General features: G+C 38.7%; 1 protein-coding gene across 2 annotated transcripts; it reads right to left on the reverse strand.

Moving 5' to 3' along the window:
- Nucleotides 1–2,434: 2,434 nt before the first annotated feature.
- Nucleotides 2,435–26,975, reverse strand: Twz (BTB/POZ domain-containing protein twz). Of its 2 annotated transcripts, none has more exons than XM_071784894.1 (5): nucleotides 26,653–26,975; nucleotides 13,993–14,079; nucleotides 13,223–13,426; nucleotides 4,625–4,830; nucleotides 2,435–3,989 (listed from the first exon to the last, which is right to left on the reverse strand). In XM_071784894.1, the coding sequence occupies exons 2-5, from the start codon at nucleotides 14,019–14,021 to the stop codon at nucleotides 3,490–3,492; spliced, it is 939 nt and encodes a 312-aa protein (XP_071640995.1). In that variant the 5' UTR covers nucleotides 14,022–14,079; nucleotides 26,653–26,975; the 3' UTR covers nucleotides 2,435–3,489. The 2 variants fall into 2 exon arrangements, with proteins under 2 accessions (XP_071640995.1, XP_071640996.1); XM_071784895.1 differs by lacking the exon at nucleotides 26,653–26,975 and adding an exon at nucleotides 20,757–20,876.
- Nucleotides 26,976–27,563: the final 588 nt, after the last annotated feature.

Genomic DNA, 27,563 nt, shown 5'->3' on the forward strand with positions numbered 1-27,563 from the left:
GGTGCTAATATTTTCAAAGAAATAGAACATATGAGAAACTTTACTGTCTGTTTTAACTATTCAACACAGTATATTGTTTCTAATAATTTTCCAAGAAAGTCTTTTATTTAAAGAATTTTATTAAGTGAACGCAAAGTGCTATGCCTTGTTCTGTTATGAAGAAAGAATAATGTTATAATATGTTCACTCGGTAAAATTCTTTAAATGAAATACTTTTTTTGGAAAAATGATTAAAAATAATAATACTGTGTTGAATAGTTAAAACAGATAATAAAGTTTCTCATATGACATTTTTCTTTAAAAGTATTAGCACCACTGTTTTGTTTTTTCTTAAAAAAGCTTCCAAACTTTTGAATGGTAGTTCAATTATATATATGATGTATGATAAGATGGATCTGTGAAGGTGGCACAACTTCAAAAATTCTTTTCTACCGATCGTTTTACCAGATTATTTAATTTTGTAAGGAAGGCATTCTCTAATATATGTTTTATACATGCGTACTCTGATTTTTCAAATATTTCTAACCACGAGGCATATAAAAAACTATATATAAATTATAAGTTATAGACTTCACTCACAAAATACAGAACGTCTAAAACGAGCTTTGGTTTCTTGGGAACATAATAATTAGTATCTTATTGGTTGCTTAACATATATATCAATAAATTTTTGTGATGATTTATTGAGTAATTATAGTTTTCGATATTTAGAGAAATATGATCGTGCTTATTATTGAATGGCTAGATACAGAAAGGGATGCTCCTGGAAAAAGGTAGTTTTATTATTTTCAGTTTTATTGTTTTATTATTTTCAGTTTTTCATTATTGACTTATTATTTAACTGTGAGAAGAGAACGAGAATGAATAAGAAAATTGAATAAAATTGAATGAAACAAATGCTCAATTAATATTTTTTAGAATATAATTATTTGAATTGTTTTTATTTCAGTTATACGGTGTTATTAATCTGCAATTATTACATTGATGTAGCAATATATGTGCAGAACGATAGTATTGATATTAAAATTGAAACAATAATAATTTAATGAATTATTTAATTTAGAAATTCTTGATGTGTTGAGCAAACATTCTAAAATTTTCTCTTCGTTGAACACTTAAAAATGTCTTACTCGGTATAGTGGGGATAATTGCAGTATAATAAAAAATTAAGAAATTCTATTGTGTGAATCCCGTTGTCTTGTAAAAAATTTTTCTGATCTCCATGTTATGCTAGCGATTTTGTTCGATTAATAATTTTATTATGCGGGGCAAAACTCTTTTGCTCCGAGGCGCGACGCTACATTCATGGCAATCGAGAATTGATTGCGAGTGACAATAATTTTGCGGTCTATATTTCGCTATCTTTTCCTCGTTTCTCGAATAGAAAATTTATTGCCCATAATCTAGAGAAAAAATCTCGACTGTGCTGTTAACAATATCGTTACGTTCGGTTTTTCGAAAAATAGGCAGAGATAATTAAATTGTTTATAAATCATGAGTCGTGGCTGTTGTAAAAAATAAGAATAATGTATATTTTACTATAAGTTTCACCTTGGAACGTTAAGGAATATGAAACAATAAGATTGCTGCGTTTTCCTGAAACGTAAAATAAATATTTTATTAAATCAGTTGTAATGATATTTATAAGATTCCTTAGCAGTTATAGTTCGCTCTTTAATTCCTAATAATCGAAATGTCATTTAAAGAGCATATGTCATCAGTGCTCATCTCGAGAAGATTTAGTACTTTAGTACTTTTTCCTGCTGCTCTTTTCTCCTCTTCGTAATGGATTATAGTTTGATTATCTCGATGAAAACTTTCAACTGACTTTCGATATGATCGACATGTGTCGATCATTTCGTTGTTTTCGACTCTTCCTTATACATGATTTTAAGCAGAATATGTATATTCGTGTTTATGCTACATTTATATATATATATATATGTATAAGTGTGTATTTAGTTCTATATGTGTATGTATATATACACGTTTATTCGCGGTATTTACAGTAATTAGTATGGCGTTTAAATATATAGATACATTTTATTAAATAATAACAATATTAAAAACCGGCGCATCTGATATTCTCAAACGTAAAATCGCAGATCGTAACACGAGGAATGGACAACGATGTTTACAGTTGCGCGTATCAATAACGTTAAAAGCAGTGCAGAAGACAGTACGACATATTGTGGATTCACTTTTTCAAGCTGTATAATGATTATATCTCTTGTTTCTGTAACACGTGCATTTTTACAATGAACGAAAAGGGATATGGAATAATGTATATACGGTTAATATTGTGTGTGATTTAGACTTTGCTGTGGATCGCATGATACATCATTGCCATTATTAGGCTCGCACTACGCTGTTACTGTTTTTTAGATGTGACTCAATGTGTGATCGTCGTTATCACAAAATATGTCGAGTCAAATAATCTATATACTTAACTATCTATGTATTTAATTAATACTTACTTTAAAAATATCCGCAATAATTTATTTAATATCTTCTCACGATCAACAACGATCCGTTTAAGTCACATCTAAGCGCGAACAGTCACTGTATAATGTCAATCGTCGCAACTGCAGGTAAGTGCCGTGTGCTTTAACGATTTTTCATAAACGACTTGTTATAATTATAAACTTTTTATAAATTTATAAAACTCATTCCAATATAATATATATTATCATGCATATACATATATAATGTTGTTATATACGTAATAATTACATAAAATATACATTTATAGTTACTATTATAAAATATAGTAACTATATATACATATAATATATATATATTTCCTTGATGAATGTAGATGTGTGTTTGTGACGTTCCAAAATACATTCGTTTCAATTCTTCATAAATTTGTTACTAAAAAATCTATTTTAAAAATGTTATTTCATTAAATTTATTTCACTAAAAATTTACTAATACAGTTAGACTGTAACGAGTTTTATTTGGAATTTTCATCAATAGTTTTATGATCATTTTACGGTTAAAATGAGATCAATTAAGTACCTTCGATATCAGCCATCTCACTGTCAGATTATAACGTCAGAATAACATGCAAATAATTCTTGTAACTTACGTGTGCCTATATACAAACGAGACCGTAGTTGCTGTTTGATAAAGTTGATTTGTAAAGCGAAGGTAAATTGACGTAAATTGCAAAACTTATTCGCACTCTCTTATTCACTTATTCACTTCTGATTCAAGATACCTGACGCAAGAGTCGAGAGACTTCAATACACGAAGATCTTCGTATTACTATATCAATATTTCGGCATCAAACTGCGGTTGCGATCGCCAGTCTCCTATCCTTGTACCAAGATGCCCCGTTTCGTTTTTGTCAGAATAACCAAATTTTCCGCGATGCAGTCTTGAGAGGTGTTCTCCTGTGGACAGTTGCACTCACTCTAAGTCGTGGTCACGCTGCAGGCAACGGATCGACTTGGAGATCGGTTTGCGCTGATGCGCCGTGCTCCGTCAAGTGTTGACGGCCTGCCTGACGAACAGGTACTCCGAGAACTGTTGGCCTTCGACGCCGCCGCCGTTGCTCGCGACCACCCGGAAGCCGGCGTTCAGCAGTCTGGTGATCGCCTGAACGGAGTTCAATTTGCAGTAGCCGTTCAGCGGGAACCGGATGACGTGACGGGCGTCCTGCTGGTGCCAGGCAACGCCGGATCGCGCATCGATCACCGCCTGCGTCGTTTCCGGGAACACCTCGTCTAGCAGCGCCCGTCCTCCCGACAGCATCACCCGCTCGCCCAGATCCGGGCTCACGTGTAACGCCACGCATTCGTAGCTGCAGTTGCCGTCGTTGCCGCGCATCTTCTCGGGGTCGCGGTTACAGGGCGCAGTGGTGCAGGCGGTGCCGCGACCGCCTAGCTGACCGGAGGGCGGCGGACTCGGCGAGGACGCGGTCATTGTCGTCGAGCCGTTCTTTATGCGCTCCTTCTTCATTTGCTCCAGTTGCCTGCACATGGCTGAAAGAGAGAAAAATGCGTTACATTCGAAGAGTTCTTGAACGAGATTAATCTTGTTTTAACGATGAGTCTGACGATTGCGAGCCTATAATAATGTATTTTATTTATAATTGCGATTTGACAACTAGGTAGAAACTCGTGAGCTTTCGTCTCTATTAATAACACTATAATACAGTATTTCATTTTGGTCATAAATGAATTTGATAAAATATAAAAGCGCGAAAAATTTTACGCGTAAAATTCGATTTTTATCGAAACGAAATGTATATGTATATTGGGTTAGTGTCCCGAGGGAGTAATTTTCATTGCCTTATTTCTTTTATAATATACTCAGAATTCTGTATTACTCCTGTAATCAAGTAAACAACTACTTCAGAGTTCGTTATTACTATTCCATTAGAGCTGAGCATTGCACATACGCACAGAAGTCGGTCAAGAGAATTAGAAGAGAAATGATATATCGTTATATCGCGCGCGCGATTTATATTAGTAACGAAAGATAACGCTTCAAACCGGTCATCCTCGTTTTATTACGCGACTGATGTGAAATCCTATTTCCATATCGTTCTCCCCCTCACGTAAACGGGTATATTATAGGGCATTAAAATTAAAAAAGAAGAAATGAAGTAATTTACGCGCAATATCGAAGTATCGTGCTTCCTCTAGCAGTAAATCTAGGTCGGCAAAGTTGTCGGGTATCAGCAGCCGGGAATTTCGCATAAAATTCAATATGTGCCGGAACATCCCGCCGTCTCTATCGATGAAGTAGTGTTGTTTTAGCGAGTCCAGAACGATGGGGATGCTGCCGTTAAACAATTTCGCTAGCCTGGATTCCGGGTACCTGAAAAAAATCCCAAGATTTTTTTTTAAATAAGATTGTCACATGTGTTGCAACATTTATAACTTAATGAGCATTAATTTGATTAGCTGAAAACGCGTATGAGAAAATACTCAAGAAAGTGTTATCGCACTTGATTCATGTCGATGTATATACGTAATCATAATTGACGTATAAAAATGCAGTTATTCGGTATTCGAAATTAAGAATTCGATGTACACAGATTGCATATTCAACAATATAGAAATTACACTTTCTATCGACTAACAGAGTTAACTGAGTGTGGGCAGGTGCTGACATTTTGGTCACCTGCCGAAACCGCTTCAGGTAGCCGCGTGTTGTTTTCGCGATTGATGGTTACGTACAAGCAGCTGTTCGTTTAATAAATTCTGACTCAACGCACTGACTGAATTAAGTTTAAGCAAGTTTAAGTAAGTTATAGTTATTACGAAAGCTTGAGAAGTGAATCGTGATAATATTATCCTAAATAAAAAGTTGTTTCGATATATATATATATATATATATATATATATATATCTTATTAGGTAATTCATTTATAACAATTTACTTTCGTGTAACGCCTTTTTGGACCGGAAATACTATTAAATATTAAAAAATCTGGACGTGGGATATTAGAATATTTGAAAAATACGCTTTGAATATCTATATGGATAAAAACGCAAACGTAAAACAAAAGTGATATTTCCAATCAGAAGGAAATTCAACCATTAATAAAATCCATTAGCTGATCATTTATCGGAAGGATTCAATTTAATTCAGTTTAATTAAAAAATCGCTCATTATTGAAAGAAAGCAATGAAATAGAAAAGAAATATGAAGAACTGTATCGAGAATTGTTATGCGTGAATGAGGACAGAATGAGGTGGGCTCGGTAAAGACTTAGCATAAGATACGTGCATGAAATCTACTTTAGCAGATATGCAGATGCACGCGTGTGTGCGTATGCATCTCGTAGCAGCCAGTCCATGCACCGTATGTATCACTTTTTCCGGCTTCTTTAGAAAGTGCCCGTGACATTTTCGAACGCGTTTCACAACATGTTCGCGAACGCAGCATCGTTTAAAGTAGGCTGCGGCTAATCTTCTTATTACATATCTTTGCGCTATCGTTGCCATTACGATACCCCTTCCATGCCTTGTAATTACATCTCGAGGCTAATAAGAATAATGTAACGTTTCGTTACGCATTTAATTTCGCTATAAATTAAAGCAGCGAAATTATGGAAAAGAAGCTGGGAAGGGAGGATTATATATAATTTTTATCCTTTTATACTGCGAAATAAATTTAATTAAGTGTCTAAGAGTATTCTCTTATTAGCCATGATATGGAAAATCACATTGTGCGTTTTCAAGAAAAAATTAGCACTATATTTTTTATCCGCTTCCCCTGCAGTTTTCTTAAATAGGTATTCGAATTTAGTTTTCATATCAATGTGATAATGAAGACTGTTTTTGTCTTAGATATTTTATGATGTTATTTTACTTTATTTTAATATATACTTTTGGCTAGATTTTCTGTCGCGTTTGTTACTCCAAGAATAACGATATACACGATAAATTTCTTATTTCTTCGGTAATACTTCGGTTAAAATTCTTGATGTGTATCTAGAAAAAAATTCGAAAATTCGTCAGTTGCAACATTCTGTTGTAGCAAAGGGTTAATAATGCCACGACCCCGTGAACGAATCACACTTATGGAATCCGTGTCAATCAGCTTCACGCACGCGTTTGCTCGCATGCGCTCACGGACGTGCCGTGAGCGGTGCCGTGTTCTGCATGCACCGCCGAAGGTCGTCGTAATTTAGCATATAATAGACGAATGCTCTGGGAAAAGGACTGGGGCGAAAGAGGAGAAGAGAAACGGGGGGGAACGGGAAAAGGGAGGGGACGGTAACAGGGAAAAGGACGGATGGAAGAGGATACGGTTGACTCTCGAGGACCGCGGCTCGATGAGAGAGGAAGAATCGGCTCTCCTCTCCCGTGTATCTCTCGTCGTTGTGCGTTATGGCACAACGAGGGGGAAATACCGAGGTAGGTACCTGGTACCCCCTCAGGCCGGTTCCCATACCTTCCACGGCGATAACATATAATAACGACGGCCTCATGGAGCCTGTGGGCGATCTGACTTTAGCGAGGAAGAGAGAAGAGAAGACACCGCGGGGTAGATACGAAGGTGTATACATATATACAGATATGGAGAGGGCTTTCTATCTCTTCTCTCTCTCTCTCTCTCTCTCTCTCTCTCTCTCGATCTCTTTCTTTCTTCATCTTACTCCCTCTTTTCATCCTTCGCCCTTTTTCTCTCTCTTTCTCCCTCGTGGTCTCGCTTTCTATCGACTTCCCACTGATACTTTGGCTTAAGAGGATAGAGAGAGAATCGCTGTCAGAACGGGTAAATGAAAATCGCTGGATTTTACCTCAAAGCGTGCGCGAAATTTTATACGGTATAGTTAATTTTCTATAGAATATCGAAACGAGTTATTGTAAGGGAAACTTCACTCTTCCTCGGCGAACAAACCCCCTTCTCCTTCTTCGCCGCAATTGCCGCGGGTAAATTAAAATTCACACTGTAATTTCGGTCAGCGAAGACGCGAAAATGGTATACTTTCTATTTAAATGAATATCACGTTGTACCTTTTTCTCTTTCATTTCTTACGCGGGACAATTTCCGAACATTTTACATTAGATTGAAGTATTTAGTGCAATGATGAATCTTTTAGGAAATTCTTAAGAAAGTCGAGAGACAATAGCTCTAATCTTCTCTCTAAAATTAATTTTACTTTTGATTCTCTAAATCCTTATATTTTATGTTTCATTTTCTGAACAAAGATGTGTGCTCGTAAAAATAGAAACAGACGGAAACAGAAGAAAGAGACTCTTAACTCGCGTTAAGAGATAAAAGACAAGAGAGAAAGTGCGAAAGTGATACCGTCAAGAGGAGCGAGAACGAGATACGTGCGCTCGTAGGCTAAGGGCCATCGGTGCTTGTGCAGGTCGAGACGACTGAAGGGGGTGATAGTGGGAAAGGAAACGGTACCGGGGGCGGAGGACGAGCACCGTGATTACCCGCGGCGATTTCTTGGGCCCACCGACCAACCGAGGTCCAATCCCGGGTCAGATCCGTTCGCTATGGGAAAACACTAAACGATCGGCTCACATCACTCAGATCACATCACTCCGCTCTGCTTTCGATATATACAGGATGTGTTCGAAATCTCGTGCATTCTATCGGTTATCGGATTGACTTTTTCCTCGAACATTCGTCGCGCGAGATTTAGTTTTAGAGACTCATTAAACTATATAGCACATTATATACATAAAGCTACTGAAAAATAACAAAATCTAATCTCCTGATAAAGTGGATTTCTGCATCTTAACGAAATTTTAATCCGTGGTATATTTATGAAGATATTTAATTAACAATTAAGAATTTCGTATTACAAATAATATTTTTATTCTTGTTGTCGCGTAATCGCCCTTTCTTCGATGATTAAAAAGATTGTTGAATAAGAGCGTTTTCACCGGTCCGAAATTTTGCGCGATAAATCGCATTTTATGGACGCAAATAAGGATAAGCGAATGCGCTCATGTGTGCGTGGCTGATGCATATGCGGACATACGTGTGAGCTCGAGAACGAGACGCGTCCGCCGAGACATTCCGTTATATCCCGCTAAATTGCACGTGTCGGACTAGAGGGCGAGGAAATGACGACTTGGTACTTCACTATGGGATACCCTCGAGGCTCCGCGCAGCCTTCTCGACCGGCAGGATGATCGACGATGTTTTAGGGATTATGTGATACCGGAAGCGTGGACTAATGATCAGCTATTACGTCATTCCTGTAAACGCTTGGTAGAAAATGTCGATACGCAACGATTAATCTTTCGCAAGGCACGTGGAGTCCCACGATAGTCCGTCTTCGGTCAATATTATTGACAGCATTACGAGCTAAGGTACATGACGATATGACAAAATATTATGGACTTTTTGATCGTAATTCGACTATTGAAGAACTATTAAAGAATTTATTCAGAAATCACAAAGTTGTTATATAAGCGTAAGATTACATAATGTCTGTCTGTGTTGTAGTAAAATTTTCGTAATATTAAAAATAAAAAAATTATATAGTGCTGAGAATAGAATTTTATCAATCATTAATTAATATTAAATTATTCTCTGAATAAATAATTATGTTCGGCGGATGTGTCTCGTTAAATGATCATTTCTGATATGCAGGATGACTGCTCCAAAACGTAATTTGCTAAAGTAATTTAATTTAAACAATTGATAGACTGGTTAAGTGGCAAAGTAATAATGTAAGAATATGTAAATGATATAACTACACTATAGAATCAAAACAACGTTAATACATTTTTGAGCGCTTGTATACCGGAAGTATAATATATATAGTTTAAACATCGCTCGTTTCTATTTTGAGAATGAAATTACGCACATTTTTGCATTAAGTGAAAACGAGATATTAGATGAATATCGTGTTTTCGATATACAAAGCTGCGGGTTATCGCATAAATAGACATTTACTAATTAACATCGCATGCTAGGTCGGTGGGTTGTTACGGGATCATAAACGTTTGGCGTTATTTTGAAATTGCCGATTATACACTGACGATTGAACTAAATTAATCAGCGGGATGAATTTATTATTGGTGCGCATTATATTGACCTGTTTACTTCATCCATAACGTCGTACGGTATAAACGAGGCACCTAAATATGCGTGGTCTAATAGAAACTGTTCTATCCGTCGTGTTTACTAATGCAAACGAATCGTGAATATTTAATCACTTGTACCGCGTTTCGAAGTATATATTATACTTAACCAATATTCTACATTTCTTAATTAACCTGATTTTTTTTCTCTCGGTAACAGAAAATCGAAATTTACTTTTACCTTGAAAACTCGTTAAATCATTTGGTTTGTGATAAAAGTAAAAAATTCCTGCCTTTATTTAAGAATGTTGAACGTAATATTATTGCGTTAGCAATATTTTACGATTTAAATTGAACCACGATTTTGGTATTTAATATTGATGCTTTACGTTTAAATAATAAATCACACAAATATTATTTATGCGACGTTGAGGTTAGACATTTCTTACATTTGCCTAATCATTTCGAGTTTCCTTGGAATGGTGGATTATTACTTCAATTCGAGGACGTGTCTCCTGGTAGTCGTATCGTACTCATTACTGTTATCTTCTTGTCACATGCTTCTGGAGCATGCTCCTGCACATCGTTAGTCGACCAGTATAAAATATCGGCACGAACCTTGGCGCTAAGAATGATCATAATCAGTGTGAACTGCGTCAATGTCGTTAAGCAGCGGCGATAATAACTGTTGTAAATCAGTTGCACGAGAGAGTAATACCAACGGTGAAATATATTCTCTCTTGCAAAACGATTTAAATGTCGTTTTAATGCGGGGGGAAAAGCTCCGATCGATGCGCTTATTCCACTGTGAGATAATTAAATGCATGCTAATGGGTAATGTGACGCGATGATTGTCAAACGCGGATGAAATTGCATAATATAGAGGCTGCAAATCTGCTTTGTCAAATGGTAGTCTGTGCATGATTTCTGCGATGCTGATGATATTTCATTATTCATACACAAAGCGGAATAAGCGGAAATGCATGCGTCATTTTGTTAATTAAATCTATGCAATTCGTTTGAACGAAACGAATGATTGCGGTCACCAGCATGAGCCGTAAGATTCAAAAAAACCGGCTTCAAACAGGATTGACACAAATAGAAAGAAATTAGAACATTTTTTAACTAATCCGTTTGCAAGAAGCACACGTTGTCGAATTATATACGTTGGTATACCGTGTCGATACGAATTTATCTGCGCGGTTTTCTCATTTATGACACGCGGCCGAGTACTTTCGACAAAGCAATAAGATCACGTCGTGTAATGAGGGAGGAAGGTGCAACGAAGCGTGACGATGGAGATGGCCGGAGCGGGACGGGCAAGCCGTTGATTTTACGTGATATTCATTTTGCACACTTGCTGGTTTGCTCGATATAAGTACGCCGGCGACACTTATCCCGTCGACGGTTTTCACAGATTAAATCACGGGTGTGTTCGCGATGCGCGCCGTAACGGTTCATAGAAAACGGACCTGCGCTCCAATAACTCGACTAACGATAATCCATGCACCGCGTGTAAATTTGCCTATCGCGCACTGTGGTTAATATTAACTTAGTTTAGCCTACCAATCTAGTGATTTTTGGACCATTCCGTTGTAGGGTTAGTGCGCCAATAAAATAATCCATCGTTGTTAAACTCACTAAATTATGACGAAATATAGCTTATAATATTAATATAGCTTATAATATTAATATAGCTTATATTTATTACTAATCACAAATTATTAAATTGCAATGCTACTTTTTCTTTTTAAAATTCTTTTTTATTATTATTTTTGGAAATAATATGAAATTATAATAGAATTTGCTAATTCAAATCTTATATGATGAATATCTAAAAAAAAACAATTATTAAATTTAAAAAATCTTTTTAAACAAGAAAAAATTATATAACAATATCTCTTAATTCTTTTAGTAATATTATTATACGGTACTACAATTGAAACAATTGATAACTCAATTTTATTGCATCGACTTTAATCTCTACATATATTTTTAAAGCAAATTAAAATTTTCTCATAGTTTTCTTTATTTTTCATTTGCATTTGTTTTTATTTGAATTGTTTGATTAAAGTGCTTAAAGTGCTTGACAATACGGTATCAGCGAGTATGAGTGTATATCCATCACAACTTTCTCGCTCATTCATTATGGATAGTCTCGATAGAAACATCTTCGTAACAAAGTCAGAACTCATTGCCTATTCAGTTAACGAGACGAACGATAAGACCACCTGTCAATTATGATCAGCTTTCTCACGAACGCATCTATCGCGGTTTACCGATGCTGTGTATCTAGTCTGACGCCGTGCATTCGTGATCTCCTTGTGAAAGGAACGATTTTCCTCGCCGCTATAAGAGCGCTGGATATTCCCCCGCTTCGAAGATAGCGTATTAAGCTCACGTAACAAGCATTACTCGAAACGAAGATCACGAGGCTATACGGTGACATTTAGCAATTAAGATATTATTATGTCTGCAGTAGCCATTAATTCGCTGCCGCGAATATCGATTTAAAATCCGATCTGTTATGCGAGAAAAAGTTACGATGTTATTAAATTTAAATAACTTAACGATATTATAACGATTTATTTTTCATGATGAGGTAAAGAAAAACGATTAAAGAAGAGAAGAAAAGATAACATAAAATTTAACTAATAATACTTGCGTTGATTATTAAAGAGTCTAATTACTCTCATATATCATATGACTTTAATTCAACTGTACATTTATATTATTAGATTTACTCTCTCAGCGTTAGAGCTAGGTTTATTTTATACCAGCCGGAATCACATGGAGCATAATACTCATGGATTTTTCTTGCCGGGGCAAAGAGGATATCTGCAGGGTGATACTTCGAGGAGATTAAAACCCTCTCTATAAGCAAAGCGCAGTTGTGCTTTCACGTTACGTCTCTTTTATGCATAAAGTGCACGGGCACACCGCAAATAGCCTTTGGACACTGCCGGGCACGGTAACGGTGTGCCTGATTGCGGGCGATATGTTCTCAGAGATATTGCCCGGTATATACGAACATCCTGAAGCGTTGTCGATGGTCACGTTTCCGCGATCCGGACATCACGCTCCCTTTCTACTCTCTCACTCGCTAGAATTTCTTCATGTCGCTTAAAAGTCACACTCCGTGTGCTTTCGCGGAAAGCCCGCGAAAAGATATCCGGTCGCGATATTAACGTAAACTCGCTCGACTCATCATTGCCCTCTTCTAACGTCGGATAAAATCTTTCCTCGAACACGCTCATACATATGAGAGAAAGCTTTTGTTACTATGTGGAACGACCAACATTTTTTGCTGCGAGAGAGCAAACAGCAAAACCTTTTGTTGCAATGGCAAAGTTTTGCAGAACTTTGCTATTGCAACAAAAGATTTTGCTATTATTGCAAAACTAATTAGCTCTCGCAGCAAAAAATGTTGGTTGTTCACGCATATATAGTAACAAAACCTTTCTCTCAGTGTTGTAATTTTTCAGAATAACGTGTTCTTTTTTGAAATATACAAAGCCGTAATAAAGATCAACGGTATAAATTATTCCGTTTACGAAGCCCAGTCTTGGAGTCGTTGACGTTTAACGCTTCTTAACGAAAGAAATTAAGTTTTTATGGCACGCATTACGTCGGAAACGCACGAGGATCGTTTTATTCTCGGCCTATCTTGGATTTTTAAGGATTTAAAATGAATGTATCCTTACTTCGTTAAAGTCTCGAGGGAGGACGTGTATATCGTGCCGCCGACGTCGATGTGAACCGGTGCGGTGTACCTCGAAGCGGCCGCTACGCAAGGAATACCGGTCATCTTCTGGTTGTAAGCCGGGGCCGCCGGCGTCGGTGGTGTTGGCGACGAGGAATTCGACATCGTGGGCGAGGTGGCCGGCGAACTGCTTGGCGACAGCAATCTGAAAAATATACACTTTTGATATTAAACATGATAATCGCAGCTTGCTAATCAAATTTTTCTGTAGACAATTTTGCATATCGTGCCACAATCCACGTGCCAAAATACCACGAATGAATAAAAACCGCAAAATTTCCGTTTTCATGCTATTTAAAAGTTTTAGAATATATAGCAAATATAGATCTTTTTGTATTTATTATTTTTATGTTTGTTACTAGCTGCAGTGTAGAGTGGAGACTTGATAATAGGTTTCTAATTTTTACATTTATATATTTAAAATAAGTGGTATAAAGCTAAATTAAATAATTGACGTTACTATATATTTCATATTGTATAATTTCAATTTTAGTGCTATATTCTATATGTATAATTTTATATGCAACTCTAAGCACGCGACCAGGAAGCTAATCAAGCGAAGGCGAACTATGAGCTATGAAATCGTGATTTACGATGTATGAAATTAAATGACGTTTTACGAAGAGAGAATTTTACTGACAAGTTATATAACTCTTTCTCGAATAGACTGTTCTAGGACGATTTATACTGGAACTTGGATGTAGACTTTACCTCATTTTAATTTGAGCGCTAGGGAACATATTGCGTTGCGCCGTCAGCTCCGCCTTCGCCTCCTTCCCTTCAGCCTCACATTTCCGTCTGGAATTAAAAACACATGGATATTTGTTGTACGCATTGTCAATAAGAGTTAAATATAAATACGATAGTAAGAGTTAAATGTAAAACGTACGCACGAGCAACTTAAAAATTATGATAGCATTCCCGGCGATTAACGTAAATTGGCATATCTTTAATGCATTTTTCCCTTACGTCGAATTATATACGTATATATCTCGATTCGAACGGCCTCGCAAATTTACTGCGTAACATTTACCGCGAGTTAGAACCGACTCTGTATCGAATTTTCATCGTGCGTTCAACGCTTAAGCCTTTTATAGCCGTAACACAGGTGTCGATTTAACGTATCGATCCTCACGGCTGGTCGCGAACGACGATAACGCTGGTTTAACGAGCCATTGTTTTTGGTCAAACATCGGGCAATGCTGAATCGACTGAGAGCTTGGAACATTAACGCGAAATTCTCATATGCATTAATAAGGCAATTAGCGGCGAAACAATATTTGGCGGGCGCTGGTCGGCCGGCCGTCCAAGGGTATTCTTTTAAACGCCCTTTCAGTGGGAAAGGGTGGGTCGGTTTGGTTCGCGAGTTAGAGGCACACCCCCTCGAATTTTCATTACTACGGTGCTCGTGAAAGGCCGGCACATTATTAGCTATTATCCAGAGACCTGCTTTGCATAGCGTAATGCATGGGATTTTTGCGTTAGATGTATACGACCAAAAAAAAAGAGGATCTCGCTCGTACAAAAGAAGCCAACAAGAAATAATAGAACCAGATTCAAAGTTTGTGTAATTTCAACGTAAACTACCGTTTCCATCAGACGTACCTGCTGCTCGCATTAAAAAGATATCTACTTTTTGCACTCTTTAGATATCGTATCTCGGTTAAATAATTCAATATTTACCTGAACACACATGCTTTCCTGTAATTTGTTATTACGATCGATCCCGTACAATTAACAAATTATAATTCGATTTCGGGATATGGATCTACCTTGGTTTTATCTTTTATAAGACTTAAGACAAGTATTTCGTGATATCCCGCTGTGCTCTGTGACAATGGCCGAGGCTCGAGAAAGAAGGGACGCATCCGGCGAAGAATTCGCGATGGTCAGAAGACACGGGCACGTGAGCCGCGTGAGGGGGTATTGGTTTTCTCCTCCACCCACCACCCTCGCCTACATCAGTCCACGCACCGTTGCGGTGCATCGCCGCGGGAGACGCCGCGAAATGCGATGCAGCGCGCCTTTTCTCGGCCGCGCTGCGAGAGGTCGTCGAGCGATGCGCCCGACGATGTGCCTCTCTTCTGCACGGACGGTGGGGTCGGTGGGGAACCGGCGCGGCGGCGGTCGTCGCAAGTCGGACATCGGGTAAAGGAGTATAGAGTAAGAGATGGTGTGGAGTCGGAGGCGGAGGCGGACGAGCAACAACGGCCATCACGGCTGCGCTTGGCGCCGCGGGCTAATCCGGAGATTTATGTGGAGCTATGCATTTACGAGTATAGAAACGCATACTTGCATACGGAATTAATTCGCGTTATTGTTGTATTCTTTAGCGCCGATGAGAGATCGATCATTGTCGCGCTTTTGCGCGAGGAAAACACGTGTCGCCGGGACCGCGGTCGCGCATTGACGGCACCGCAGCGCGAAATTAATGGGCTTTGACGGCACTTCAATCATATTCTCCGTGTTTGAAAGCAGGGTTTAAATGTTACATGCAGGCGAGATGAAAAATCACTCGATAGCGCTAATTCATTAGATTAGATAAAGCAAACTGGGCAAATGTAATATTTACTTTTCTTTTGTCATTTAATTATTTTATTATGTACAATTTTTTTTTTCTGCTAAGGATCGAGTGTTGACGTCATTCGATTTTTTTGCATCTATTTTTTAAATCACTTTATTTAGCGACACGCGTAAATAAAAAAAAAGGAGATAGGAGAAAAATAATGCATTTAATTTTATCAATATGAGATACAGCTTTGACTCGAGACCTCGTTGAAAACGGTGTTATCAGGTGTGCTCATAATACAAGCGTTGAAATGACCGGCAGCGCCGACGAAAGAAGAATCTGAGGCACGATATAGCTATAACAATGGCGATGATCATCATGGTCGTTCGTGCGCCTCGGGGCGATTGGTCGGTGTACGAATGTACATTACGGTCGACGTACTGAAGCCACTCGGCGCTTAACATTATACATAATTACATGCGTAAAATCGACAATTAATTCAATACAGAAATTAGTATTTACGTGTGTAGCAAATAATTTACGTAAATAATTCGGCACGTTGCGGCATTTTTCGCGGTAAGATCAATATTTAAAAACGCTCGAACTCGACTAAATCGCGAGCACACTGCGTGCAAATAGATTTTCCAAGATTCTCGCACCGCGCGAGAGCTTGCCTAAAAGAAATTCCGGAATATATGGAAGCCAGGATGAATGCCGTAACGATATCCGCAATAACGTCCATCGCGACAGCGACGCCGCGACGTGGCGATGCCTCGAGCGAATTGTATCTCATACGCAGATAGTTTTATTGCATGCATACATCCGCGTATGCGCCAGCGGGTACACGCACGGATAAAGATAGAGGTGGAACAGAGGATACACAATTATAATGTACTATCTGTACAACTGTCCGCGTATTAATACGGCTTCTTTGTTAATGTGACATTGCATACAACATATTCGAATAATCCTCAAACGAACGCTGCTCGATCTGCGTTCGAGATAGCCGAAAATTTTACTGACAGTATCGCTAGAAATTGATGTGGTAATACTTACGCTGCTTGTAATTTGTGAAGCAAAATCTGACATGTCATTTAGACTCCAATGTATCTGTCTGACCTTAATAATGTCGTACGTATACTATATATAGAGTAGGCCGCGTGTATAGAAATACGAGATGCAAGTGGTAGTTCGCGCTGGCAGGCACGCGTCCGACGTCGCGAAGGCGAAAAGCGTCCCACCGGGCGTGAAGATGCAACGTCGTCGCCTCTTGAACGTCAAATTAGAAAGGACGGTGAGGGAGAGGTAGAAGGTAGGAGTAAGGTGATGCGCGAGTCGCGACGTCGTCCGCAACGACACCGTGATATCCGCGTTATTACCCGAGGCCATCCGAACCTCTTACCCAGATACAGTTCTGATACGCATGCACTGCAAGCGTGAGCGAGCGAGCGCCAACGATCACCGACACACGCTGCAAAACGTATAAATTCGCGTTAAGGTGATCACAGCCCGAGGACACGACGAGGCGGCTAACACGCGCTAAGGACGCGCGCGTGCACGATGTCGTGCGCAGAAGAAGAGCACTACTAACTTTACGTGGACGTTTAATGGCCCGAGGACGTCGGCGTATGCAAATTTGAAAGCGATCTGTTACATCGGGCGACGATGTATCATCGGGAAAGTCTGCCAACAGACGTGAAAATGAGCCGACTAGCGCGCCATTTCGTAGAAAAATTCGACGAGTTCACAGTTAGTTAGGAAATCACACAAATGTAATTAAACGAGGATGCGAACTTTTGACGGATTAATAATTTGACAAATGTGAGAATTAATACAGTCGCGAGTCACAAGTGATAGAAAACCTTTCTTAAATGTATTAAATAAGTTGAAATAAATTAAAAATAAACATATAAGTTTATATACATGTAAAGCATGCACACGCGAGATAGGAATACGCGTCATTTTTTATCTATTTATTTGGGAAACAGTTTATTTGGCCAGGATACTTTGTTGCAAAGAATATCACATTACGCGAGCTAACGCATGAGATAAAATATTGAACTTTCCTATGTATGCGGATGATAAATTTTAATTATTAAAACTGTTCTTATCGATCTTTTTGAAAATCTTGCCTGTTTATATTCCTGCGGGTACAAAGCTAAAATAACAGACATCAGACGGAATCACAAAGTGATGAAATGATACCGCATGTGAATTCATTTAGACCGGGTCGACTGGGATTTCCCTCTGGTGATTTCATTATGAGGGCCAGTCAGATCGGTTCTCTCTGAATAATATTTGTAATGGATCCATTTGCGAGCGCGCACGAACGTTCGAACCGCAATATTATTAACGTCATAATCTAGAGAACATAATCTTTGCACCAGCCAGTACATTGGTTGTCTCGAAATAATTCGATACCGCGCGAATAAATTTTCCAAATTATCAATCCGAGCCCCTTTACGTTTATTTAAATATTTTCTTCTTTCTAGAGCAATACAGTTTTATCTGTATTCCGTGAAGTTCTGATGTAATCCACGAAGATGATATCGCGTATGGCGATATTTGTTTACAGATCGATATATCGGGTTCTAGATACGGTTAATCAGATGAATTTATCCAATGTTCCAGTATCAACGTCATGGACATACACATACTTATACTTTGACTGCCTTATCGTTCTATATTTTCAAGGAATACGCTGTACACGCGTATTGACACGTACACAAGTGCAAAAAGAAAAAAGAAACTGGCTCGGACAGTGTTGCATTCCGGTGAATATTGAGAACATGCATAGTTGAGGATTGCGATGAATGCAAGTTGTAAAATATCACGCTTTCTTTTTTCGCGAGAAGGGGAATAATACTAATCAAACACGCTTGAAATGTTTTTAATTCCGATGATCAAAGTCGCGTTATTTGATAAAATATTCTTAGTTATTTATAGAATTGGAAAGGTCATTGTAAAATTTTTACTATCAAAGAAACCCCTCTGGCAAACGTTAATGACGTATGTACAGAACGGCATGGATACAAATGTGTCTTTTTAAGAATATTACTCTCTGTGCGAAAGCACGTGTTCATTCAGCTCTCATTCGTCATTACGCGAATGCTTTGAAAGGCTTGTGCTAATCTATCTTTTTTAACGACATTATACTTCTAGCTTTGCTTGACCGCACTTCGCAGATTGTATAACATGGATACTTTCTATTTAATAATATCTAATAAACTCTTAATAATCTATTAATTCATATACATTGCCAACTCAAATTCTGGAGTAGTTTGTATCGATCGTAGCGTTTAAATTAAGAGATTGTTTAGATAATTGTTAGGAACTCTCCTATGTTGAAGAAACAAGCATTAAATCATGAATCGAACAATGGATCGGCGTTTTCACCTTTCCCTCTTCGATTGCTTAGTGTAGTTACCTATATCTATACTCGCGAGACTAGTGGCGTTCCCGATAAGTGCATTAAGCTACCGCAATCCCAGTTGATTGATGGAGCGATTCATTTCTTCGCGGCGATTAACAACTTCGTCGGCGTTTTTAAACGCATTCGTGACGCTTTATCATCTTCGTTAGTTAATCTCTGAAGGTAAAAATGTATTCGTTTGTAACACAATGCCTCGTCTATCTCAACGATACAATCTGCACTTTGTAAGGGACATTTAAATAGCATTTATTTGTTTTCATATTTATTGCAGAGCATATTACGTGAAACAAAGAAGAAACGCGGTACCTTCATCATAAATGCATTGAAGCAAAATATACGAGTCAACGCGATAAATATTCACATATGTGATGCCGTTTTAATATATTTTATCCAACAATACGGTCGAAAATAACTTATTATATAACGCGACGCGCGTAAAATATTGGAAAATAATATGCTTAATGGATTATAATACTTAATATTTACGTTTACGGCTTGTTCTTAATTGCTCTGAGCAAAATTTAGTACGTATTGAAGAGTATTTTCTGTTTTATGTCGAATTGTATTTATTAACAGGAAGAATCTGTTCCATTAATTGAAAATCAGCTAGGAGAGCTTTACTAAATAAGTATAATGTTTCTATATACCTGGTGATTACTTTATAATACGTGTACCTATTATCTTTTGTCGTTTATATTCCGTCACTTTTCATCCCTCCCAAGAGTCATGTTTATTTGCACTTGAAATTTTTTGTATTTTTGTGTCGTTACATTGCGATCACCGTGAATTGCCTCGCGGAAATTTAGTATAATTATCGCTAATATGTTGAAAGCCGTTTGAACGGTGGATTCAACGAATAATCGCGCGGTGGTTACCGGAGAAAGCTTTTATAATATTAATTGCTATCCCAATCGGATGCTACTCGGTGTAACGGCGGTCGTCATGCTGCGAGCCGCGCGTTTGTGTTGTTGCCTGGTTAAGGTTTTCAGTTGCAACGGCACGTTGCGCCGCGCACCGCTGCTGTCCTTTTCGTTGCCCCCCGCATTTATACCACCTGGTACTTCATTACTAGAACGTCACTTGTCGGATACGGACGATAGACAGACGTTGAATAGTTGCCGGCTACTAGAGAATCATTACCCGCGAAATTATGCGTACTTGTTTCAATTGCATGGCCACTTATTGCCCTGCCGCAAAAGCTTTAACGATCGTTAACGACGCGACTATCGTTTCTCGAACGATAATTGCACTCCGTATTTAGCACTTTTCTATAGCTGTTTACAAGCGTGCATGGGCATTTTCAATGTTAGCCGGGAACATTGCAGTCGAACGATGCCGGGATCGGACAACTATGTGTGTCTTGTTAAATCGCAAATTTTTAATTCGTCTTTTATGACACAGGTACTTAATTCTACTTCCTGCATCAACATTAGGCTTGTCAAACTTTTTACGCAAGGCTTCGCCGGAAAAATGTAAAACACGTTCGCGCAGAGCGAGATAATTATTATACGAATCCCACGAGAGCGTGCTTACCCCGCGTCCGTTTCCTTGTTACTCGACGAGAATTCGTAGCGCAGGACATTGGCTCTCCCGATCGCGATTCCTCGTAGACGTTCACTCGTACACGCCGTCTCGCCGTTTGCCGATATAAGAATCAAGATGCTACATGCACATCGTCATACGCGCCGTGGGCGTTTTTATATCGTCGGATACGTAGGCCTTGCGCTTTTTTATAATATTTCATCGGGTGGGTACAGGACACGCAAAGGATACACGCTGGCTCGAGTAAGTATATGCGCGCGAGAAGCGCGTATACCAGCCGCGGTGTAAATCTCTTCCCCCCTCTCTCTTTCTCTTTTCCTCTCTCTCTTACGTGCGCGGCTCTCTCGGTCTGCCTTGACGGCACTGGCTCGTATACCGAGGCAGGTATGTGCACTATGTGCCTATCTCCCTACCTACGAACGGTTGTTGCACACGTCGTTACTTACGTCGGGCAACGCGAGGTATGTAGGCACGTACCTGGCTGCCCACGTAACGCGGACCCGCGGCCCGTTCCGTTTGCCGCGAAGCCAGAGAGGCACTCCCGACACGCGCCAATGCATGTCTTGCTCCATTTCATCCTCGCCTATTCCCACCACTTACTCACCTACTTACCCTACGAGACGGAAACTCTGACCGAGACGACGGTGTGTAAGACCGCGGCGGGACAGGAATTTCATGCGGCTGCGCAACGGCGAGTATGTTGCAAAACGTATTATACTCGCCGTACGGCATGACCAGGTGTGCGCACCTAGCGCGGACAGATTTTAAGAAACGGAATTGCACGGGGCGGAAACGCATTGGTGTGTGCGTTCAGTGCAACGGTGCTCGGCATTACCTACTCTTCTTCTTTCTAAGAATATTTTTAAAAATATTTTAAGAATCTTTTTTTTTTTCAAGGATCTGAAAGCAACTTATTCTTAATCTTTAGATAATGCGATTTGTTGACGTGTTTTCTTACAATTAGTCAAATTCAAGCCAATTTAATTCTCACTTGTTGTCAGTAAAATTTAAATATAATAACAAAAATTATCATGAGCTACATCGCATTAAAATGAATGAGATATATAATCTTTAATATTTGACATAATTATTCTTGGGTTCTTGGATATTAACATTACGACGATGTTCCAGCATTTAAGGAAGACTTGAAAAAAATTAGATTAATCTCTTTCAGTTCTTAAAACAAAGTAAATTAGAATATCATTCTACGAAGCTTTTCTTGCTTTTTTTAAACCAAAAGCTATATTTTAAACGAAATCAAATTATCTTAAAACATCGTATACTTAATCTTATATATATATTAATAACACTTACAATAGTTTTCTCATTTATAGTAATCAGGCACACTTAACTTCAAGTATACTTAATACATGACAATATAAGTCTCGTTTGAGTACCAGATTTCTCGTGAAATATTGATAGATTATATTACTGATAGATACCTGTAAGTATGACTCTTAGAAATGTGTTTGATAACAGATTTTTTATTCCTTGCCATATATCTCTTCTTGTTTACATAATTACAATGCTTATACTTTTTATGATTCATATTGCATAACGCATGTTTATTAACATGTACTGCTATGCAACTGATTGCTTAACATCGCAAATGTATAGATTGCTGCTACAAGTGTAAAAAATTAAAGATAAAATGTTACTAAATTTATTGTAACGTATTGTAGCATTTCATATATATGTATATATATTATATATTGAACCAAATTGACTAAAGCGATACTTTAATTCTCAAAGATATATTAACGATGACATAAACTTCACGTAAATGCACTCTTCGCGATATATATACCTACATATAATTTCACCGTTAATATATCTTTGAGAATTACAGTATCGCTTTACTAAATTTAGTATCTATTTTTTAACTGCAAATGTATGATCTAAAAAGCGCGGTTTTAAATATCGAGCGCGTCATAATGTAATTGCCAGGTAGGATTTTAATTAATTTAACTATGGAAGGTAATTACATATCGTTATAAATTTATTTTCGCTGCAGGCCGTATCCATAAATAACGCATTTTCAGAAAAGAGTTGATTATTTCGGGTTTCACTGCGTATATTTTATTTACATAAAGTGTTCCATACACACCGCAATGTAATTGCAGGCTTAATATAATCAGCGATCAGAGAAATTTCATACATTTCGCGTAATAACAATTAATGCGTATGCGTGACCGGTCCTTCAGCGAGTTTTAATATTTCTTTTATTTTTCGACGATATATGGTATTAATTTACATATTTCGTAAATGTGCCAGTCCCTTTAACATATATTTTAATGTATAGGTTTCCATTCTTAATTGATGATTCTTTTGTACAGGATACGATAAGAAAAATATTTTGTATACTGGTTTAAAAATAATTATATATTTTAATTATATTTCTAATGATATGTGCATGATTGGTTACAACTTACAGCTTATGTCAATTTTGTCTTGGTCTGTTCTTCAATACATTGCGAATTAATCGTCGTACGCTAATTGCTAAGCGAAAAATGCTAACACCATGAACACATATATATGTACATTTATTAGAATTTAAAATAAAATTAAATCGACCAATTGTATGCCACACAACCTTTATTATAGTGCAAATAAGGAAAAAAATCGATTTATTAAAATCCCACATGTGGTTATTAATTATAGCGCGATAATAGCCAATCGAAATCGGTTTCTGCCACCGGTAACGATTGTTTCTTTCGATTTTAATTTCCGAGTTAATGAAAAGGAGAATCGCGAGAAAACTGACGGTGCGACGCGATTCGGTGTGGCCGATTGGGGCGGTCTGGACGAGGCCAGAGGTAGACCGGCATACACGCGCACGGTCGGTCCGTTCGTTCGTTCGTTCGTTCGTTCGTTCGTTCGTCGTTCGCGCAAACATACGTACATACGTACACGTATATTCGGGGCGATATCTCGGACGAGGCAAAATATTTACGAGAAAATTTCGCCGTGGGTGGCGCGGCTTCATGAATAATTTCGGTCCGCAGGAGACTCGTCAGCCGCGGGCTATGTGCTCGGGGCGCACGGTTCTAATTACGGCAACTGCAGAGCGCGCGTCTGCGCCCCCGGCCATCCCTCCAGCCGGTTTCCAACCTCCCTTTTCCTATCCCAGCACAATTTCCACAGAGCCCACATCCGTTCTGAAATGCTAGCAATCCTCCTCCCCCTGCGGCCCCTTGCCTCTCTCAATCTCTCTCTCTCCCTCCCTCCCTCCCTCTCTCTCTCTCTCTCTCTCTCTCTCTCTTTCTCTCTCGTTCGTTCTCCACGTTCCGCGCGCTCTTTCCCTCGCTCCCTCTCTTTTGTAGCTCGAGGTGCACATCGACTATTACGTTGCAACCAATTTTTGAAAAGTTTCTGCGATATATATATAATATAAAACATACACGTATACACGGTATACATATGTATATACATACATTACATACACATATACATTCGCACGTTAACGGATAAGCAAACAGAGTTTGTCACGTTAGACTGTCGAGTTCGTGATTTATGCAATGTGCAGAATTGTTTATTAATGCCATGTATAAGAGTTTTATAGGGTTTCAATAACTCAGCATTTTTTTTACTATTTATGGAAGCTATACATAATTAAAGTACGGTTGTACAACTGTGTACGGTTATCGTTTGTATTATGTGGATTTGATGCGCGAAATTGCTTATCTTAATTGTTATCTAATTCCTAAGTAGTACTAGACTCCGTCGTAAACTGAACGTTGAATGCAACTGCGCAATCGTCACGTCGAGATGTTTAACTCAGTAATGAAAGATGAAATCAAGAAGACGCGTATATAATCAAAGATTGCATCACACTTTCCACGTCAATCACTCAACTATTTAATTAAAACTACAAGTTCACGTTAATTGTTTTCAATTGATTACACTCGATCATATAATTATGCCGTGATATGTTCTAAAGCCGAGATTTTTATCCATAATTTATATCAATACTCTTAACTTTTTTATCTGTCCAATTTTTCTCATCACGCGTATAATAGCCATTTATTTTAAGTATTTAACTCCTCACGAACTGCTACATTTACTCTTCGGATTTCATGGCTCATTGTGTCAAGACGAGAAGCACTACTGACTCGTCACGTATCTTGATGCAACATGAGTCTTGCAATTTGCAGCTCGATCTCACACAAACGCACTTAAGAATTAAGTGTAGTTTAGATCAAACATAATTTACAAATACGTAATTGTGAAAAAAATTTTAAATTTTAAGACAAGTTTCAGAATCTAAAAATGACATTAAAGGATCTTTATATAATTAACTTTTTCTACCGTCATTTATATGAAACTTTCTTATGTGCTGCATAATCTATCTTTGGCTAGGTGCAACGCGTAATTTATTTCGATATAGAATGATGTTGTAGTAACTTTTATGTAACCATCTCCACCTAGAGCCTCCTCCTTGCATCGCATGTGTGATTATTCGCGACGCAAAGTGCATAATTGATCGTAACTATTGTTCGATGACAGCGGAATGCGACGAATGATTGAGCAATTGCATTGTCCCGCCGCGTTTCTAAAGGCAGCGACAACCCTCTCGCGCGGACGTAGATATAATAACTTTCTTTACCCGCGGTGCGTCGTGAGATCAGATTGACTTTCTATCGACTTCACTTTAGAGCTCAATCATATAAAATGCCCCACGGATGCGTGCGCGATTATTCGTTGTCCACAGCTTCCTAGTATTCTCTCGGGAAGAGAAATTACCGCAATAAACATTTAGAAAACGACACGGAGACGTTTAAGAGATTAAAGTCTTTAATCATTAAGCCCTCAGTTTTCCGCGTACAGAAAGAGAAGGAGGATCTTAAGACATCCCCGGTTGGAGCATAACAAACAAGAGAGGATGCACAACTCGCAACGTACAATTTGATGAATGATGCAAAATAGATTAAACGAGATGGCAGCGTGTGTCTCCACGCGCAGAATTATAATGCAAGACCGCTTGATTTCCAATCTAGAAAATGTCCGTTTCTGTTACTTAAAATCATCTGTACTTTCGTTCGAATTTTCCGTACCGGAACGCTCTTGGCCGCGTCTCGCGGGTTACAAGCGACATAATTAACTACGTGAAAGTACACCATTTCTATACATGAATATCAGTTTGTCACGCGACGTACGTTTCGAAGGCATTCTGTACGAAGAGAACAAGCGAGAGAAATAGGTTTTTCTAGATACTTTCCGCATCGACCAGTATCACGTATAGTTTCTTTACCCGGAAGTCTTCGATCGAGTAAAGCAACAGTGAAAAGTACAAACAGCGTGTCAGAAAAATTTTCAAGTGAAATTAGAATGGGTCTGCAATAAGTGAATGTTCTCTCGCGGAGCGAGACTTCACGTAACGTAATAATCGAATAATTGAGATAAAGCTTTCTATAAATTCGCGTGGCGGCAATTATACTCTCGAAACATACTTGACGATGTAAAGAGCAAAACGAATGTACGAGATACGTCCCTGTCGATCTCACGATAATAATTCCCGAGGTTTAATTATCGCGTCAAAGGTTTATGTCAGAAAGCAATCGTGGTTGATGCAATCATCTGAATCGCGTTATTACGCCAATCCCGCGGTCAACCCGTTCCTTCCCACGTAACGTGAATTTTATCGATAATTTATTAATCGCTAATTACCTAAGACATTTTACAATTTAACAGTTCCCCAACAAGTCCGAGAACGGAAAGATCTCTCGTTGCGAGATGAGTTCTCCCGAGTTAGCTTCACGCGTCGCACATTCGTCATAAAAATCGCATAAAAATCTACATCTTGACGTGGCTCGAAAACTCGTATTCCGCATACGTCTCAACGCATTCCACGATCGAGTCGAATAATTATGAATCGTGACTCACTCACCGTTTCTGGCACGTAGACTCCAGGTTGACGGTTATTCTCGTGTCCACGGCTGCGAATTGGAGAAGCCTGGAGTCTCGTCGCGCTCGCGGAAACTTGTCACTGTCTATGAAGCACCTGGACGAAATCGTCGTGATTGTCTCTCCAGCTCTCGTGTCACGCACTGGACCACGTGGTTGGCATTCACGTGTCTTCTCGGCCGAAGGACAAAAGTGGCGCGAGCCACCACCGCGCACCACCGCGGCTTTCGTTAGACTGCGTTACGTGTATGCTCTCCGCCGTGGCTGCGGTCCTCGCGCGCGCTGGTTTCCTCTCGCGCTACCACCACCATTCTTCACTACCGCCACCACCGACCACCGTGGACCACCGACCATCCATTGTCGTCCTCGTCCTTTCCACCGGCCCAACATCGACTCGTCTTTGTCCCGTGTGCGCTCGCGGCGTTTTGGCAACCGCCCCGAGCTTGCGACGATTCTCTCCACTCGGATCGCACTGCCGCACGCCGCGCCGCGCCGGTTTCAACCCCCTCCGATCGTGCATTTTGACCGTTTGTGTAAGATATAGCAATTGTTATCCGATACGTTTATCATTTCTATATGTGTCTTCTGCAAATAGAAGTTTTTGTCGTTTTATGTCGACTTTTAAATCCATTTTTAAACCATCTACGATTTGTTATTAATCTTGCAACAAAATTCTATGTATAACGTTAAGCTAGTAATTATTTTACATTGCTAAACTTTACTGAATAATCTATATTTATTTATATATTTATAGATAATAATATTCATTAATATATTTATAGATAATAAATATATTAGGTTGGGGAAAAAGTAATCCATTATTTTTTCGCTAGATGCATGGTTCTAGTGATATATATCATATATATCATGTGATGTATTAATCGCATATAGGTT

The sequence above is a fragment of the Temnothorax longispinosus genome, chromosome 7 (genome assembly GCF_030848805.1).
Source record: "Temnothorax longispinosus isolate EJ_2023e chromosome 7, Tlon_JGU_v1, whole genome shotgun sequence".
Lineage (NCBI taxonomy): Eukaryota > Metazoa > Arthropoda > Insecta > Hymenoptera > Formicidae > Temnothorax > Temnothorax longispinosus.

Excerpts from the sequence above, each read along its gene's own strand:
- Twz (XM_071784894.1), bottom strand. The coding sequence starts at position 14,021 with ATGTTCCCTAGCGCTCAAATTAAAATGAG. Across the intron at positions 13,427-13,992 it reads AGCGCTCAAATTAAAATGAG|ATTGCTGTCGCCAAGCAGTT; the intron begins GTAAAGTCTACA and ends TATATTTTTCAG. Across the intron at positions 4,831-13,222 it reads TCCCTCGAGACTTTAACGAA|GTACCCGGAATCCAGGCTAG; the intron begins GTAAGGATACAT and ends GATTTTTTTCAG.